Source organism: Malaclemys terrapin, chromosome 11 (assembly GCF_027887155.1).
Source record: "Malaclemys terrapin pileata isolate rMalTer1 chromosome 11, rMalTer1.hap1, whole genome shotgun sequence".
NCBI lineage: Eukaryota > Metazoa > Chordata > Testudines > Emydidae > Malaclemys > Malaclemys terrapin.
In genome coordinates, this window is record NC_071515.1 from 46,689,143 (window position 1) to 46,709,051 (window position 19,909).

Below are 19,909 nucleotides of genomic sequence, written 5' to 3' on the forward strand. Positions count from 1 at the left end.
CAAGATTCTCAGCTGATGTAAATTTCCATAGCTCCATTTGAGTCAATGAAACTACGCAGTTTACCCCAGTTGAGGATTTGGTTTTCATCAGCAATAAATGGCATAAGCTGACATGAACAAAATTCAGAACTAGGCCGTGATGAAGCAGAGAAACTGCCAGCAAGCTCAGCAGGGGTAAAAGAGAGACTTTGGGCCCAGCTAGCCCCGCCTTGTTATGCCTGCAGCCAAGGCCAGGCTTGGAGGGAGGAGAAAAGGAGGGAGCCTGGCTCAATTTGTGGCTGACTGGTGAAAGGGCAGGAAGTAGCTGCTTTCCTAACTGAGGGGAAGGATCACTAACCTGCTTGCCACCTGGGAGGAAGCACTGTCTCCCCAGCCATGGGAGACTGTGGAGGAGACCTAGGAGCCTCCAGCCTTGGAGGTAACTGAGTGGGTGAAGCCCAAGAACATTGTAGAGTTTGGCCTCACCAGCTTGGGGGTGCCCTGCCTGAAGGAGCCTGGACCCGTGACCAGATGCCCCTACGAAAGGCAGCACACTGTCCAACTAAATTATTCAATTTGGGCATTTCCCCTCTAGTCCAGACACTGGTGAGAAGTAGCCTAGGGCAGTGGGTTTAGACTCCCTGCCAGGAGGGCTGCTCCTGTTCAGGGGCTTACAGTCACAGAGCCCTTGGCTGGGACATTGTGGAAAGGGAGGGTCTAGATCCCTCTAACACCCCCCACCCTTAAAGACTGAGGTCACCCAGTCAAGCAAGGGGCTGGAGGCCTTTCCACTCTGGGGAAAATACTTCTACGGTGGATGCTCAAAGTCTAGCAAAAGGTATCTTTCCAAATCAAAAAGATACTTTGCAGGTAATAGTGCTGGTTAATTGTCAGCTGAAATTGTGAGTAGATTTTATTACCTTTTCTGTCTGTCATTTCTTCCTTGTTATCCCCAGCAACCCACAAAGTGAAATGATATTTTCTTCAAAGTTTCATAATGACAAATATAAAATCATTTTTAAAGGCCATCTCATTTCAATTTAAGTTGTGGCTTTCATTAATTAGACTTGTGTCCTCCTATTTTGTGGGCGGTTCTGTGGCCTATATTGTACAAGAGATCAGACTAGATGATTACAATAGTCCTTTCTCACCTTGGATTCTATGAATAAGTAGCTAGGAAAGTGCCAATTATCGTGTGCAGAGTCTTCGCAGAGACCTTTGAAACTCTATAGACACTTTAGACTTGTTCTGGGCAAAAATATCCCTTGATCTCAGTTGGTGCAGGATTGGCACTCATGGTGTAAAGCAGCATTTTCAAAACATTTTCATATCCAACTAATCAATTTGTATTTCTTTACATCCTGATCAATTGTCTCAGAGTCAAAAAAAATTTGGTCACCAGACATTTATTAAGGATCTTTTGCTATGTAGTGGAGTTCATTGTTAGTATTTTACTGTAAAGAAAATGTGCTTACAGCCACTGAATGCAGTGAATCTTTGTTTGGGCAGCAGGGAAAAGAGGATGGGGCTCCTTTAAAGGTCCTTACTGCATTTGGGTTATAAGGAGGGATGCACATACCTGAGCAGAGCCAAGGGGCAACAGAAAGTGGCTGGTCCAATTGGGGGCTCTGACCCATCATGTGCACTTGGGGGAGGAAAAGGTATTTATACCTTAAGCAATCCACAAGCAACTCATTCTTGAGAGGGCTTCAGTAGTTGGAGCTGTCCATCCATTTAGCCAAAGAATAAATACAGACTGGACAAAGCAGTGCCTCCACTTTAGAGGGATGGTATGTAGAAGAAAGAAGATAAATTAGTCTTAATTCTTAGTCACAGTCTACTGATACTATCAATACAGGTGCTGGTAGTGGGTGAACACCTGTCCATTTTGACTGGCTTGAGAAGACAAGATACCCACATGGCCATCAAATAAAAATCAGATAACCAATTTCAGGCAATAATCAATTTTGTTGTTCAGATAGCAGTGTAAAGTTTTATATTACATTATCTATTAAGCACACAAATCATCCAGTCACCCTGTGTCTAAGAAATTGTACTTGAAAACACTGGATCTGTTTCTGATCTCACGTCACTTGTACACTACAGTTACTTTACTGTGCCTGATTCTGCTCTCATACTCTTCAGTTCCACTGAAGTCAATAGAAATAAACCAGTGTAAGTGAAAAGAAAATCAGACCCTGACTTCAGTGGAGAGTTATTCCTGATTTACACTAGCGTAGGAAAGAAAAGAATAGAGCTTGATTGTTTCTCCAGCAATACAACACATTGGTTGGAATTTTCATATAACTGACAGAAAATTGTGAAGAAGGCTTTATTGTTCTCAATGTCTAATCCATTTCTTTCATTATCTCAAAACTCTAGCAGGAGGGCTGTGTTATTTATAAAGTGCATAGCAGTTTCTCCTCCCCTCACCTTCCCGCCCCCGCCCTGCACGCGCACACACACACACACACACACACACACACATACACATTGTTCTCTAATACTAGGAAAACAGCTGATTTATTCTTGTCACGTCACATGCTGGGGGTCTGAAAGGGTGAAGACTGCCTCATATGCTGTACAATGTCTGATTCAGTTTACTATTGACTAATGTCTCTAGTGCATAAAAATACAACTAGTCCCATTAGTTAAGTGCAATTCCCAGCTAAAAAATAAATAATACATGAACGTCCTCCACCATCACCTCAGCATGGTGTTTAGTGGCTGCTTAAAGGTACCATATAATTTTGTGGATGACTTAATCGTTCCCTACTTCACTTTTCAAAAGAGAAGAGTGGTTATTAACCCTAGTGTTCTCACAACATTTTCACAGTAGATCTTTATTGAACAGCTAGTGCTGCTTAGGTGGCTAAAGAGAGGATCTGAGTGTTATAAAACACTTGCTGCTGGAAAATTAAACAAAAATAGACGAGCTAATAAGGATTTTAAAAAGATTATAGTGGGAAAGGGTGTCTCGCTTTGATCTTGTACCAGCTAAAATTTCAAATCTTGAATAGCTAATCAAAAAGAAATGAAAGCACACAATGATTATCACACAAGTATTACTTTTTCCCCTAAGATTTCATTCTAGGTAGCTTTTTCATTTTTAATACATATTTTTGTAATATGTACCTATTTAAAAGATTCAGTACTAGGCAAATTGGTTGAAACTATAGAAAAGAACAGAATTATTAGATGGCTTTTGTAAAGGGAAATCATGCCTCACAAATCTACTAGAATTCTTTGAGGGGATCAATAAGAATGTGTACAAGGGTGATCCAGTGGATATAGTGTACTTAGATTTTCAGAAAGCCTTTGACAAGGTCCCTCGCCAATGACTCTTAAGTGAAGTAAGCTGTCATGGGATAAGAAGGAAGGTCTTTTACTGGATCAGTGACTGCTTAAAAGATAGGAAATAAAGGGTAGAAATATATGGTCAGGTCTCACAATGGAGAGAGGCAAAGAGGTTATCTCCCAAAGATCTGTACTGGGACCTGTACTGTTCAACGTATGCATAAATGATCTGAAAAAAGGGAAGTGGCAAAATTTGCAGATGATACAAAACTATTCCAGATAGATAAGTCCAAAGCAGATTATGAAGAGTTACAAAGGGATTTCACAAAACTGGGTGACTGGGCAACAAAATGGCAGATGAAATTTAGTGTTGATAAATGCAAAGTAACGCACGTTGGAAAACATAATCCCAAATATATATATAAATGATGGGGTCTAAATTAGCTGTTACCACTCAAGAAAGAGATCTTGTAGTCAGAGTTCTCTGAAAACATCCATTCAATATGCAGCATCAGTCAAAAAAACAGAATATTGGGAATAGTTAAGAAAGGGATAGATAATAGGACAGAAAATATCATGTTGCCTCTATATAAATCCATGGTACACCCACATCTTGAATACCGTGTGCAGATGTGGTCGTCCCATCTCAAAAAAGATGTATTGGAATTGGAAAAAGTACAGAAAAGGGAACAAAAATTATTAGGGTACGGAACAGCTTCCATATGAGGAGAGATTGATAAGACTGGGACTTTTTAGGTTGGAAAAGAGATGACTAAGCAGGGATGTGATAGTGTAGAGAAAGTAAATAAAGAAGTGTTATTTACTCCTCATAATACAAGAACTAGGGATCACCAAACGAAATTAAGAGGCAGCAGGATTAAAACAAAAGAAAGTATTTCTTCACACAATGCACAGTCAGCCTGTGGAACTCTTTGCCAGAGGATGTTGTGAAGGCCAAGACTATAACGGGGATCAAAAAAGAACTAGATAAGTTCATGGAGGATAGGTCCATCATTGGTTATTAGCCAGGAGGGGCATGGATGCAAAATCATGCTCTGAAGTGTCTCTATCCTCTATTTGCCAGAAGCTGGGAATGGGCAATATGGGATAGATCACTTGATGATTGCCTGTTCTGTTCATTCCCTCTGAAGCACCTGGCATTGGCCACTGTTGGAAGACAGGACACTGGGTCAGATCAGGGGTTCCCAAACTTGGTTCGTGGCTTGTTCAGGGTAAGCCCCTGGCAAGCCGCGAGACGCTTTGTTTACCTGAGCGTCTGCAGGTATGGCTGCTCACAGCTCCAGTGGCTGCGGTTCGCAATTTGCCAATGGGAGCTGCGGGAAGCAGTGGCTTATGTTCTTATGATCTAATTTCCAAAAATGTAATAAATATTACTTGACAGTAGAGTGGGATTAGATGGAAATTTTGACTGCATAAGGACTCTGTAATCAGGGCCTATCCTCCAGGTCTAAATAACACAATACAGTTTAACTGTTTCACTATATTTGCTATATTTTTTTAAAATATGTACAGATTGTTTTACTCTGATTTGTTGTTTCTTTACATGGTATATTTCTTGTTCTAGGTTCTATCTTTAGGAGCAGATGTTCTGCCAGAATATAAACTCCAGACACCTCGCATCAACAAGTTTACTATATTGCACTACAGTCCTTTCAAAGCAGTCTGGGACTGGCTCATCTTGTTGCTGGTGATATATACTGCCATATTCACCCCTTACTCTGCGGCCTTCCTTCTGAACGATAGCGAAGAACAGAAGAGACGAGTGTGTGGATATTCTTGCAGCCCACTGAATGTGGTAGACTTAATTGTGGATATTATGTTTATCATTGACATTCTAATAAACTTCAGAACAACATATGTAAACCAGAATGAAGAAGTGGTAAGTGACCCAGCAAAAATAGCAATTCACTACTTCAAAGGCTGGTTCCTAATTGACATGGTTGCTGCAATACCTTTTGACCTGCTGATTTTTGGATCTGGCTCTGATGAGGTAAGCTAAAATAAAAAAGTAGCCTTTTCTTCCCAAGTATTGACTTTGATAATCTGCTATATCCACACATAACATTTCCCTGACAGTGAGCTCAATTAGGCTATTCAGTAATCTCCCAAGGAAAGTGATGAAAGCCCCAGCACTTGGGACTTAAATTTAACTGTACAAAACACCAGTAAAATGGTAGCGGATGAGCCTTCTCTGACAGAAAAACAGATTGGATGACCCAAATCAATTTTTTCATTCTTTGACACAATCTTCTTTACAAATAACAACATAAACATACCATACACACAGTGTTGCAGAATAATCTTGGTGTTCTAAAGACATTTCTCTCTTCCTGTCGTTAACCATGTGTGTGAGTGAAACTGTTCTGTGGATAGGTTGAGGGAATCACTCATCAGAGCTGTCAATATGGCAAGGTTAAACCAAAACTATTACTAGGTTTGTTTTTTAAATCATTTTAGAAGTTCAAATCCTTGCTAAAATAACCTGGGCCAGATCCTCAACTGGTATAAACTAACGTAGCTCTATTAACTTCTCTTGAGCTGGTCTGATTTATACCAACTGGGGCTTTGGCACAAGAGATTTAGTACTATGGTATTTAGGTTTAATATCTATGCTCAGATGCAAAACTTAAATGTGTTATATACAGTTTAGGTAGAGCAAGTGTAAACTCGACTTGCACCAGTTTTCAAATATATGCATTTGAAAACTGTCCCAATATATGTAACGCACACACATTTTGTGGATACCTGACCCAGTTCTGCCTCCTTCCAAACAGTTTTTATTTAATTTAAGAAAGGCTAAAGTTATAATGTACTTTGTGATGAAAGCTGAACTGACAAGTAGAAAATTCTTTTTTGAGGGTAGGTAGAATTAGAGCAGTTTAAAAAAAAAATAGCAGCAGCAAACCCAGCAAAATATGATGATCTGTGGGTTTCACAAAGGACACAATGAATCCACTTTTCCCCAATACCATTTTGCACATTTTGAAATAAGGGAAACTGAAAGTTTTATGAATAATGTGTTGTGAAGGGAGACGAAGGTGAACATTAATGCTGAATTGATAATCTTAGCATGAAATTTACTCATTTCACTAGGTACCATCAGTGTCGCAATGTGGAGACTGTCATGTCTACATATACAAAGAGCAAAAACATACATTCCATCTAAAATGACTTTTTATTAAAGGAAAGCAACAAGAAGAAGGAACAAAAATCAATTCTTTGTGAAAGAGCACAATTAGTGTGTTGTCTTTGACAGACTGAACTGAATTCTGAGACCAAGATGGCTATGCTCAGAAGGGCAGTTCTTAGAAACTCAAGCAAACAAGTATTTAAGGGCCTGGGGCAAACAAATGACACATTTAGTAGCCATTTGCACCTCAGAGACTGGTGATAATTTATAGTCTTACAAAAATTCAGAAAGAAGGAAATGTGTAACCTACAGTTTCTCTTACTTCTGCTTTTTCAGTTGTATGTAATGAGAAGGGCTTCCCCTCCTTCCTTCCCTTCCATTTTCCCTCCTTTTTGATGGATAGATACTATGGTGATGTGGACCATATAAATACCTGGGAGGGAGGATAAGAGATCAGGTCCATAGGGATCCTTCTGTTTCCCACTGAAGTCGATTGAAAGATCCCCATTGCTTTCAATGGGCTCCGATACTTATAGAAGGGAAAATGGGGAGTCTGAAGATATGTGCAGGGAACAAAATTAGTGGAAAGAAAGTCTTGTGAAAGGAATACAATAAAAAGAAAGAGATGGTGCATTAAAGGGATGAGGAAAACATGAACCGTCCCCTCACCAACAAAGAGCTTTTCTCTGCAAAAGAAGACCAAAAGGCGCAGAGGCAGATACAGCAATAGCAGTATCTTCTTATCTTTTGCATTTGTCACACTTACCCATGGTCAGTCTCCTGTATTTCTTCTGAGTCAAGTACTAGCTCCTAACTGGCACCTGCAAGGAAAAGAATACAAAAGGGGCACCACTGATAGCACTACCATGTGGTGTTGCTATTAGCTTGGACCAATTTGTTCCTACAATGTATGGAGAAGAAGAGAACAAATCTAGGGTGGAAGCTGCAGTGAGCCTATGAAGAGGGGCTACATCACTGCTCCTCCACCTTTCCCCCTCTGGAAATTATCCACCTGACCCCTATATTGTGAGGAAAAAGTCCATAGAGTCAGGGAATGGAGAGAAGCCAGGAAGGAACCACTCTTAAGTGGCCTGATCCAAAGCTCACCATGGTTAATGAAGACTCCCAATGCTCTTTAGATGTGTCCCTAAGTGTCATGGTTCTCCCCTCCAACAGACGTATGGCAGGAAAAGGTGTGGAGTGGTAGCTTCTATAGTGATGGGCACTTTAGAAATACACTAGGTAGGTAGGTAAAATTTGCAGAACAGCAGCAAACAATATTCTGGCAGCTGAATTCCCAAATAGCACAAAGTTCAGCAAAAAAATGGCTTGTTGCTTATAGTGGATATAAAGAAATCAATTTATTCATTTTATCCCTCTCTCATAATTGAATATTTCTGCTAACTGTAGAATCTAGTTAGCTTTGTCTGAGGAACAACCAGTCTATGGACTTTATGACCAGTTCAGCATATCTTTTCAATAAACTCCTCTCTCTCTCTCTCATTTATAGCATTAGATATAGAGTTACTTTCTAAAGCTGCTGGGTGAAAGTCTAAACTTCACTTTTATTGTAGTTTGGTTTCCTATGTTCCTGAGTATAATATTTCTACTATGATCCCTTTTTAATAGCCCAGTGAGAGAGAGTGAATGTAAAACCATTACAATGAAGTGCCTGTCATTTCATAGACACTTTCTGTCATGGGGGTGCCTTTCCCTGAAAAAGCTTTTTTCATTACCTAGGGGTTCTTCAGATAAGAGCCCCTGCTAACAATTGTGCCTGGACATCCTTTTTATTAGCCAACATCAGTTCTAAAGAGAGCATCATGTGTGCTCACCCAGCTTTAGCAAACCTAGCTATCCAACTGTGCCTAGAAAGGGCAGGATATAATCAAAATGCCACATGCAGCATTACTTGAATACCTCTATTTGTGCCTTAGTTTGTCAATACAGGAAACTAATATAAAGAAATCAATGTATTCGTTTTATCCCTCTCTCATAATTGAATATTTCTGCTAACTGTAGAATCTAATGTAAAATAAACCGTTTCAGTTTAAATAGATTTTTAACACAATACTATTATAGCTGTTTGTGCGCTGTTCTCTTCTCTGTGTGTTTTGACTGTTGAGTGACATCCGTGAAACTTTGGGAAGTTAGGGGATGACATACATTATCTTTTTGCCTTCTGTTACTCTGATAGTTTATTTTGAATCTTGTTGCTAGAATCTGGCCTAGATTTTCAGAAAAATGTACATGCAGTTGCATAGCTAAGTGTGTGCGCACACACAAATAAATCATTTGCATGCACATTTACAATGATTGGTCATGATACCTTGATCAAAAATTAAATATACTTTTTTTTTAAGCGCCTTATTTACCTACCATCTTCCCACTTCAGGTCCCCGATACAGTGAAAGATGAGGACGGAGGGATCTGCTGATAATCAGAGTTTTTTCTTTATCATATAGGCCCCAGTGCTATTGCTATTTGTACAAATAATAGAAATACTGACCAGTGTTACTGTATAAGGCATGTTCAAACCCTGTATCAACAGGAAAAAAAGTAGTCTTAGGAAATGGGGGGGGGGGCACGAGAACCCAGGAAATGGGCAGCAGGTTTAAAACAAATAAAAGGAAGTTCTTCACACAGCGCACAGTCAACCTGTGGCACTCCTTGCCTGAGGAGGTTGTGAAGGCTAGGACTATAACAGGGTTTAAAAGAGAACTAGATAAATTCATGAAGGTTAAGTCCATTAATGACTATTAGCCAGGATGGGTAAGGAATGGTGTCCCGAGCCTCTGTTTGTTGGAGGGTGGAGATGGATGGCAGGAGAGAGATCACTTGATCATTACTTGTTAGATTCACTCCCTCTGGGACACCTGGCATTGGTCACTGTCGGTAGACAGGATACTGGGCTGGATGGACCTTTGGTCTGACCCAGTATGGCCATTCTTATGTACAATTGAATGGGCCATTTTAAATTGGTAACAATGTCAGAAAAAGGGATGACTTTGTGGTTAACATGAAGGCATATGAATCAAATACTTCTATTCTAAGCTCTGAATTAAGTAAGTCTCACAATGCACATGCTAGGTAATATGTCCATTTTACAGCTTGGCAAATGTTATGATGAAACAATATGCCCAATAGCAGCCCTAGGGATAGGACCGAAGAGTCTACTGTTCAAATTGGTAGACTCCCGTGTCTCCCTTAAACTGTATATTAAAACCAAGCTCCAAACATCACAGAAACTAGAGTACTTGTGGCACCTTAGAGACTAACAAATTTATTAGAGCATAAGCTTTCGTGGACTACAGCCCACTTCTTCGGATGCATATAGAATGGAACATATAATGAGGAGATATATATACACACATACAGAGAGCATAAACAGGTGGGAGTTGTCTTACTAACTCTGAGAGGCCAATTAATTAAGAGAAAAAAAAAAAAAAAAAAACTTTTGAAGTGATAATCAAGCTAGCCGAGTACAGACAGTGTGATAAGAAGTGTGAGAGTACTTACAAGGGGAGATAGTCAACGTTTGTAATGGCTCAGCCATTCCCAGTCCTTATTCAAACCGGAGTTGATTGTGTCTAGTTTGCATATCAATTCTAGCTCTGCAGTCTCTCTTTGGAGTCTGTTTTTGAAGTTTTTCTGTTGTAATATAGCCACCCGCAGGTCTGTCACTGAATGACCAGACAGGTTAAAGTGTTCTCCCACTGGTTTTTGAGTATTTTGATTCCTGATGTCAGATTTGTGTCCATTAATTCTTTTGCGTAGAGACTGTCCGGTTTGGCCAATGTACATGGCAGAGGGGCATTGCTGGCACATGATGGCATAGATCACATTGGTAGATGTGCAGGTGAACGAGCCCCTGATGGTATGGCTGATGTGATTAGGTCCTATGATGATGTCACTTGAATAGATATGTGGACAGAGTTGGCATCGGGGTTTGTTACAAGGATAGGTTCCTGGGTTAGTGGTTTTGTTCAGTGATGTGTGGTTGCTGGTGAGTATTTGCTTTAGGTTGGGGGGTTGTCTGTAAGCGAGGACAGGTCTGTCTCCCAAGATCTGTGAGAGTAAAGGATCATCTTTCAGGATAGGTTGTAGATCTCTGATGATGCGCTGGAGAGGTTTTAGTTGGGGGCTGAAGGTGACAGCTAGTGGTGTTCTGTTATTTTCTTTGTTGGGCCTGTCTTGTAGGAGGTGACTTCTGGGTACTCGTCTGGCTCTGTCAATCTGTTTTTTCACTTCAGCAGGTGGGTATTGTAGTTTTAAGAATGCTTGATAGAGATCTTGTAGGTGCTTGTCTCTATCCGAGGGATTGGAGCAAATGCGGTTATATCTTAGAGCTTGGCTGTAGACAATGGATCGTGTGGTGTGTCCTGGATGGAAGCTGGAGGCATGTAGGTAAGTGTAGCGGTCAGTAGGTTTCCGGTATAGGGTGGTATTGATGTGACCATCGCTTATTAGCACAGTAGTGTCCAGGAAATGGACCGCTTGTGTGGATTGATCTAGGCTGAGGTTGATGGTGGGATGGAAATTATTGAAATCATGGTGAAATTCCTCAAGGGCTTCTTTTCCATGGGTCCAGATGATGAAGATGTCATCAATGTAGCGCAAGTAGAGTAGGGGCGTTAGGGGACGAGAGCTAAGGAAGCGTTGTTCTAAGTCAGCCATAAAAATGTTGGCATATTGTGGGGTCATGCGGGTACCCATAGCAGTGCCGCTGACTTGAAGGTATATATTGTCCCCAAATGTGAAATAGTTGTGGGTGAGGACAAAATCACAAAGTTCAGCCACCAGGTTAGCTGTGACATTATCAGGGATACTGTTCCTGATAGCTTGTAGTCCATCTTTGTGTGGAATATTGGTGTAGAGGGCTTCTACGTCCATAGTGGCCAGGATGGTGTTTTCTGGAAGATCACCGATGGATTGTAGTTTCCTCAGGAAGTCAGTGGTGTCTCGAAGATAGCTGGGAGTGCTGGTAGCGTAGGGTCTTAGGACAGAGTCTACATAACCAGACAAGCCTGATGTTAGGGTGCCAATGCCTGAGATGATGGGGCGTCCAGGATATCCAGGTTTATGGATCTTGGGTAGCAAATAGAATACCCCTGGTCGGGGTTCTAGGCATGTGTCTGTACGGATTTGTTCCTGTGCTTTGTCAGGGAGTTTTTTTAGCAGATGGTGTAGTTTCTTTAGGTAATCCTCAGTGGGATCAGAGGATAATGGCCTGTAGAATGTGGTGTTAGAGAGCTGTCTAGCAGCCTCCTGGTCATATTCCAATTTATTCATGATGACGACAGCACCTCCTTTGTCAGCCTTTTTGATTATGATGTCAGGGTTGTTTCTGAGGCTGTAGATGGCGTTGTGTTCAGCATGGCTGAGGTTATGTGGCAAGTGATGTTGCTTTTCCACAATTTCAGCCTTTGCACGTCGACGGAAGCAATCTATGTAGAAATCCAGTCTGTTGTTTCGACCGTCCGGAGGAGTCCATGCAGAATCCTTTTTTTTTGTAGTGCTGGTAGGGAGGATTCTGTGGGTTAGTATGCTGTTCAGAGATATGTTGGAAATATTCTTTGAGTCGGAGACGTCGAAAGTAGGATTCTAGGTCACCGCAGAACTGTATCATATTCATGGGTCTGGAGGGACAAAAGGAGAGGCCCCGAGATAGGACAGACTCTTCTGCTGGGCTAAGAGTATAGCTGGAAAGATTAACAATATTGCTGGGTGGGTTAAGGGAACTACTCTTGTGGCTGCTTGTGGCATGTAGCAGTTTAGATAGTTTAGTGTCCTTTTTCCTTTGTAGAGAGGCAAAGTTTGTCTTGTAAATGGCTTGTCTAGTTTTTGTAAAGTCTATCCATGAGGAAGTTTGTGTGGAAGGTTGGTTTCTTATGAGAGTATCCAGTACTGAGAGCTCATTCTTAATCTTTCCCTGTTTGCTGTATAGGATGCTGATCAGGTGGTTTCGCAGTTTCTTTGAGAGTGTGTGACACAGTCTCTCAGCATAGTCTGTGTGATATGTAGATTGTAATGGATTTTTTACCTTTAGTCCTTTTGGTATGATGTCCATCTGCTTGCATTTGGAAAGGAAGATGATGTCTGTCTGTATCTGTACGAGTTTTTTCATGAGGTTGATGGATTTCCATTCCATACGGCTAAATGCAGTGCCTTGCATAATGACAAGTTTCAGAGTAACAGCCGTGTTAGTCTGTATCCGCAAAAAGAAGAACAGGAGTACTTGTGGCACCTTAGAGACTAACAAATTTATTAGAGCATAAGCTTTCGTGGACTACAGCCCACTTCTTCGGATGCATATAGAATGGAACATATAATGAGGAGATATATATACACACATACAGAGAGCATAAACAGGTGGGAGTTGTCTTACTAACTCTGAGAGGCCAATTAATTAAGAGAAAAAAAAAAAAAAAACTTTTGAAGTGATAATCAAGCTAGCCGAGTACAGACAGTGTGATAAGAAGTGTGAGAGTACTTACAAGGGGAGATAGTCAACGTTTGTAATGGCTCAGCCATTCCCAGTCCTTATTCAAACCGGAGTTGATTGTGTCTAGTTTGCATATCAATTCTAGCTCTGCAGTCTCTCTTTGGAGTCTGTTTTTGAAGTTTTTCTGTTGTAATATAGCCACCCGCAGGTCTGTCACTGAATGACCAGACAGGTTAAAGTGTTCTCCCACTGGTTTTTGAGTATTTTGATTCCTGATGTCAGATTTGTGTCCATTAATTCTTTTGCGTAGAGACTGTCCGGTTTGGCCAATGTACATGGCAGAGGGGCATTGCTGGCACATGATGGCATAGATCACATTGGTAGATGTGCAGGTGAACGAGCCCCTGATGGTATGGCTGATGTGATTAGGTCCTATGATGATGTCACTTGAATAGATATGTGGACAGAGTTGGCATCGGGGTTTGTTACAAGGATAGGTTCCTGGGTTAGTGGTTTTGTTCAGTGATGTGTGGTTGCTGGTGAGTATTTGCTTTAGGTTGGGGGGTTGTCTGTAAGCGAGGACAGGTCTGTCTCCCAAGATCTGTGAGAGTAAAGGATCATCTTTCAGGATAGGTTGTAGATCTCTGATGATGCGCTGGAGAGGTTTTAGTTGGGGGCTGAAGGTGACAGCTAGTGGTGTTCTGTTATTTTCTTTGTTGGGCCTGTCTTGTAGGAGGTGACTTCTGGGTACTCGTCTGGCTCTGTCAATCTGTTTTTTCACTTCAGCAGGTGGGTATTGTAGTTTTAAGAATGCTTGATAGAGATCTTGTAGGTGCTTGAAAAAACAGATTGACAGAGCCAGACGAGTACCCAGAAGTCACCTCCTACAAGACAGGCCCAACAAAGAAAATAACAGAACACCACTAGCTGTCACCTTCAGCCCCCAACTAAAACCTCTCCAGCGCATCATCAGAGATCTACAACCTATCCTGAAAGATGATCCTTTACTCTCACAGATCTTGGGAGACAGACCTGTCCTCGCTTACAGACAACCCCCCAACCTAAAGCAAATACTCACCAGCAACCACACATCACTGAACAAAACCACTAACCCAGGAACCTATCCTTGTAACAAACCCCGATGCCAACTCTGTCCACATATCTATTCAAGTGACATCATCATAGGACCTAATCACATCAGCCATACCATCAGGGGCTCGTTCACCTGCACATCTACCAATGTGATCTATGCCATCATGTGCCAGCAATGCCCCTCTGCCATGTACATTGGCCAAACCGGACAGTCTCTACGCAAAAGAATTAATGGACACAAATCTGACATCAGGAATCAAAATACTCAAAAACCAGTGGGAGAACACTTTAACCTGTCTGGTCATTCAGTGACAGACCTGCGGGTGGCTATATTACAACAGAAAAACTTCAAAAACAGACTCCAAAGAGAGACTGCAGAGCTAGAATTGATATGCAAACTAGACACAATCAACTCCGGTTTGAATAAGGACTGGGAATGGCTGAGCCATTACAAACGTTGACTATCTCCCCTTGTAAGTACTCTCACACTTCTTATCACACTGTCTGTACTCGGCTAGCTTGATTATCACTTCAAAAGTTTTTTTTTTTTTTTTCTCTTAATTAATTGGCCTCTCAGAGTTAGTAAGACAACTCCCACCTGTTTATGCTCTCTGTATGTGTGTATATATATCTCCTCATTATATGTTCCATTCTATATGCATCCGAAGAAGTGGGCTGTAGTCCACGAAAGCTTATGCTCTAATAAATTTGTTAGTCTCTAAGGTGCCACAAGTACTCCTGTTCTTCTTTTTGCGGATACAGACTAACACGGCTGTTACTCTGAAACTTATCACAGAAACTGATATCATACATAGTTTTCACTTCCCACTTTAGCACTTGATTTGCAAATCAAATTTTCAAACTTTCATATCATGGACTATGTCTTTTCATATGAATCATCTCCCCTTGCATTTGCAATCCTAAGGACCACCTCACCATCCATTCATGATCACATAATATTATAGTGGGAACTACAGAAATCATTTACACGAATAAGCAATCTCAGGAAAATCTTCAGTGTATTTTTAGCTGCCTTTAAGTCTATCAACTTGAAACTAGGAGGAGCTCCAGTACTGATTGCCCAGTCAGCTGTCTGTGGACCTACAGCAATGGTCCATGGACCATAGTTTGAGAATAAATGACCTATTGTAAATTACTAATATTCATTATTAAGATGTTGGTATGAAGGACAATGATGACACATACAGCAGAAAGGTTTTCAACTTCAACAAAGTCCTCAGAAGAGGCTATTTAGCAAACTGAGAAATCACAGGGTGAGAGGCAAAGCTCTATCATGGATTAGAAAATGGTTTAAACCGAGAAAGAGGTTAATAGGGGTTTTCCTCAAGGATCTTCAGTAGGTTTGCTCTTATTTTATATATTTATTCATGATCTGGAAAAGAGATGAACAAAGAGGTGCCAAAATTTGCAGGTGACACAAAATGAATTAGGCTAGTCTATTCTAAAAAAAAAAAAATTGAGGAACTTCAGAAAGACCTTATAACACTAGGAAGCTGGGAAACATGGTGACAGAGGAAATACAATGTAGATAAATACACTGTTAAGGATCAGTTTGAGCTACGCATACACATCAAGTGTTATTTAGTTTTAAAAAGAGACAAATAAGAGCGGACATGATAGAAATATATGCATTAATAATAATAATGAATATTCTGAAGAAAATAAAACCACCAAAACAAGATGAGGGATCTGACCATCAGGGTTTGAGCTCAGAATGAACACCATTTGTGCAGATAATTAGCTAATCCCAACTCAGTCTTCCAAACAATTGAATACCAGTAATACCTTCCAAATGATGCCTCTGCAATCAGACAGACTAATGGATCTTCCTGTTTCTAGTCATTCCATCATCAATTGGCCTCCAACAAAACAGCCTCATGTCATAAATCAGTTCAACATCAGGGCCCTGGAAATTGAGGATCTAACTAATCTCAATAGTGAGGAAGGAGACAGTAATCAGACTTGAGGAAAACCCATAACTAATGGGTAAGGATTTTATAAGATATACTCAATGTCATACTCCCAGAAGATAAACTAACTGTGAACTAATGTGATTAGCAGGATTTTTTCTAAATTGATGGTAGGCAGAAGTTTATAAACATTTATCTCTCTCAAGCTTCTCAGGAATGGTATCAAATAATCCTTCCTAATAATCTGAACCATTACAATTTGGGGGTGAGCTCACATAAACCCTTGATGTTGGCAGACCCATACAGAGATGGTCTATGAGTTATTACCTGAAAGTTATGATCATGCTTTTAAGCATGGATTTGAGCCATTATAAAAGTTAAAACTTGATTTTTAAAATGTATCGCCTTCTGGATCAGGAAGCAATGCAATTACTGCAAACCAAATGTCAGAAGCCATCCAGGAAGTATATTGGGGTTCACCATCTTTTTTACATATAGATCAGCGGTTCTCAGACTGTGGGTTGGGACCCCAAAGTGGGTCTCAACCCCATTTTAATGGGGTCGCCAGGGCTGGTGTTAGACTTGCTGGAGCTCGGGGCTGAAGCCTGAGCCCCACTGCCTGGGGCCGAAGCTGAAGCCGAACCCCAAGCCCAACCACCTGGGGCTGACCTGGGGTTACAAACTCCCCTGCCCAGGGCTGAATCTCTTGGGCTTTGGCTTGGCCATGGCCCCCCACCGAGGGGGGCAGGGCTCGTGTGGGCTCAGGCTTCAGTCCCCGCCTCGTGGGGTCATGTAGTAATTTTTGTTGTCAGAAGGGGTTCAAGTGCAGTGAAGTTTGAGAACCCCTGATATAGATGGTCTCTGTACAGACCTTTGAGAATGAAAAGATATTAATCAGTACCAGAGAATATTTACAAGTATCGGGTACAGTACAACCATTTGGTTTAGGTAGTGTGTTTGGAATATGTCCATTAAAGTAAAGTTCTTAACATAGTTGACTTGTATTAAGGTGAAGTGATGGCATAGGGAGAATGAAGTGTTGTTTATTCATTTAAGAAAATCTCTGACTTCCAAGATATTGATGCACGAAGTGAAACAGTGATTTTTACTACGAGTGTCTTGTACTAGCTGTGATATTTCTACTAAACATCTGTGCTTTTCAAAAATATGCCACTTAGTCCATTGACCAAGTGAATCAAAAGTATCAAGACTATACTAGATTTATTGGCTAATAAAATGAATCAGTTTTAGCTCAGCCTAGCTGAATATAAAAGTAGCTCACTATCAACAGCAAAGCTGCTCTTTCATCTCTGATGGATTTTTTTTTTTTTTAATTTGTAATCAAAATGTGAATTTGCTTTCCTGAAGCAAGATAGCTGAAAAACTGGTGTTGCCTATTAAGGGCCCAATGAAAAGCCATTGACTTCAAGGGGCTCTGGTTCAAGCTCTAGCTAATCCAAATCTGTAACCTCAATAGCTGTGCATGTTGTAACTGTATTATGCTGACCCACAGTGAACCCTAAACAGCTGCCAAATAAAAATTAAGTGGTTATCCGGCAAATCCTTATTCTCACAAGGCCAGCCTGTGGCCCGGTTTGTGCAGTCATGCAAGATTTTAAGAAATCAGATAGCAAGCAGTTCAGGGAGGAGAGCAGCCTCCACAGTGCTGCTACATCCTCTGGGTAAACTGGTGGGAACGGGTGTCCTGGGGCAAGCAGTGTAACATTGGCATGATGAGCATACTGGGGGAAGTATACTGTACTAGGTGCTCTCGTCTTGGAGCAAGGGGGAATGAAGGCTATGACAGTCTGCCTTCTGTGTGTTCCCGTGGCAGTACAATGGGGCAAAGCAATGACTGCACATACAAATAATTTCATTGAAATAAAAAAAAATCAATGATGCTGTTTGCCTAAGGATTGCTCATCTGTGTAAGTGGGACAGGACAGAGTACTAAACCATTAGACTCTGATATTGCAAAGATTTACACATGTGCTTAAATTAAACTCAATATATTCAAGGTTAAGCACATGCATAGCTTTTCACAGGATTTGGGGTCTCAGTGAACTTCTCAGAATGTTGAAATCACTCTCAGTTCAGCCTCATCCATCATAATGCAACTGAGGTATTGACTGAAATTATTCTCTGTCAACAGACTCTTATGCAAAAATTAATTATCCTACACCATCTTCCTTCCAATTCCTGTAATCAGAAAACAATAATTCATACATCGTTTTTTCTTCTTCTGTTTATTGTGTCATTATGTTCTAATTCAAGTGTCCTTCATATAATATTTCATGAATAACAGACTGCACAATAATTACACATTTATTTAGTCCAGGAATAAGTCTAGAAGAAATATGATGATGTTATTAAACTGTTTGCACTGATTTGTTACACCCACAATGGACTTTGATTCAGCTGCCAACTTTTTGGCATTACCATCACATAGCGGTAGCTTAATCAGCTGTTGTTACTCAATTATCACAATGTAGTGTTGTAATATAAGAGTAGCGGATTTGTTACAAACATACTATACTGTCCTTTTACAAATGTTGCACATGCAACACATATTTTTCATGTAAGGGTTGACCATATTGTTGTGATCTCACGCTGAAACACATAAAATAGAGAAAGGTTTAATAAAACATTAATAACTAGTTTAGTACTTTGTCAGAAGACATTTTAATGTGCAGAGTATTCCCATCAGAACCTTTCATAAAGCTAAGAGAACTTGTTAAATGCATACAGAAAACTTTCTCCTGACATTTACTATGCTTTGATATTACATTCACAGACTTAATGGGTAGCCAAAATATTTGTTGCTAAGTTCTCTATTTGAAATTCTACAGTTACTATTTATAGTGTTCTTGATCATCTATTTTAAAGGGCACTAACCACAAGCATATAACATGACTCAATAGTGGATAGGACCTGGTAAATGCCAACTATAGAATGCTGGGTAACTGTAGAGTGAGGGGCAAACCCCACCTTTCTGCCTAGGGCAGCCGTGGAACTTGGTGCAGTTCTGCTGCACAAAAGGTGGTGTTAGATTTCACATGCTATCTACCATTGGTGATATGTAGCATTCTAATAGTTTGCTGCCTTATGGAGTTAGGAAAATAGATCAGGTACAATGTTCAAATGATTCTAGACATCACAATGATGATAATGGTTAAAGATGACGTAACTTAACAAAACATATCAGACAGTTCATTTCCTCAGTATATTTTACATTATAATCATGTAGGAGGCTTTGAGAGGAAATGAAATCAACATTAAATTGAAATAGGTTGCTATCTCAAACTTTTTTGCTTCTTTACCCACTTCAGGCTGGCTTGTTCATGTTTGCCATTTTGAAGTATGCTTGCAAGTGATGAAAATCAGTTTCTAATGTCTGTGTCTTATTTTCACAGACAACAACGTTAATCGGTCTTCTGAAGACAGCTAGGCTGCTGCGTTTGGTGAGGGTTGCACGGAAATTGGACAGATATTCAGAATATGGTGCTGCAGTTCTGATGCTCCTTATGTGCATATTTGCACTAATTGCACACTGGCTTGCTTGCATTTGGTATGCCATTGGGAATGTAGAAAGGCCTTACTTGATTAAAAAAATCGGCTGGTTGGATTCTCTAGGAGAACAATTAGGAAAACCCTACAATGTGACTGATCAAAGCTCTGGACCATCCATCAAGGACAAATATGTTACTGCACTTTATTTTACCTTCAGCAGTCTGACAAGCGTAGGGTTTGGAAATGTATCTCCTAACACCAACTCAGAGAAAATATTTTCCATTTGTGTCATGTTGATTGGCTGTAAGTATTTTTTATTTTATGTTATTTTATTTTTAACTCAGTATTTGAACAATGGATACAATAGAGTTTAAGTTTGTTAAATTATAAACATGGAGGGAGGAAGACAGAGAAATGAAAAAAATGACTATACATAAATATATATTTATAGCATATCATGCTGAGTCATGGACTCTCAGATATGGAATTGTCTCCCTGAAATAT

At 40.3% G+C, this 19,909-nt stretch overlaps 1 protein-coding gene across 1 annotated transcript in view; it reads left to right on the forward strand.

Annotated features, from left to right (window-relative positions):
* Positions 1-19,909, forward strand: part of KCNH7 (potassium voltage-gated channel subfamily H member 7) — a 333,075-nt gene that overhangs the window by 256,059 nt on the left and 57,107 nt on the right. The window contains exons 7-8 of the mRNA XM_054043274.1: positions 4,862-5,287; positions 19,309-19,708. Of these exons, the coding sequence (XP_053899249.1) occupies positions 4,862-5,287; positions 19,309-19,708 (826 nt within the window). The remainder of the gene's footprint in view (positions 1-4,861; positions 5,288-19,308; positions 19,709-19,909) is intronic.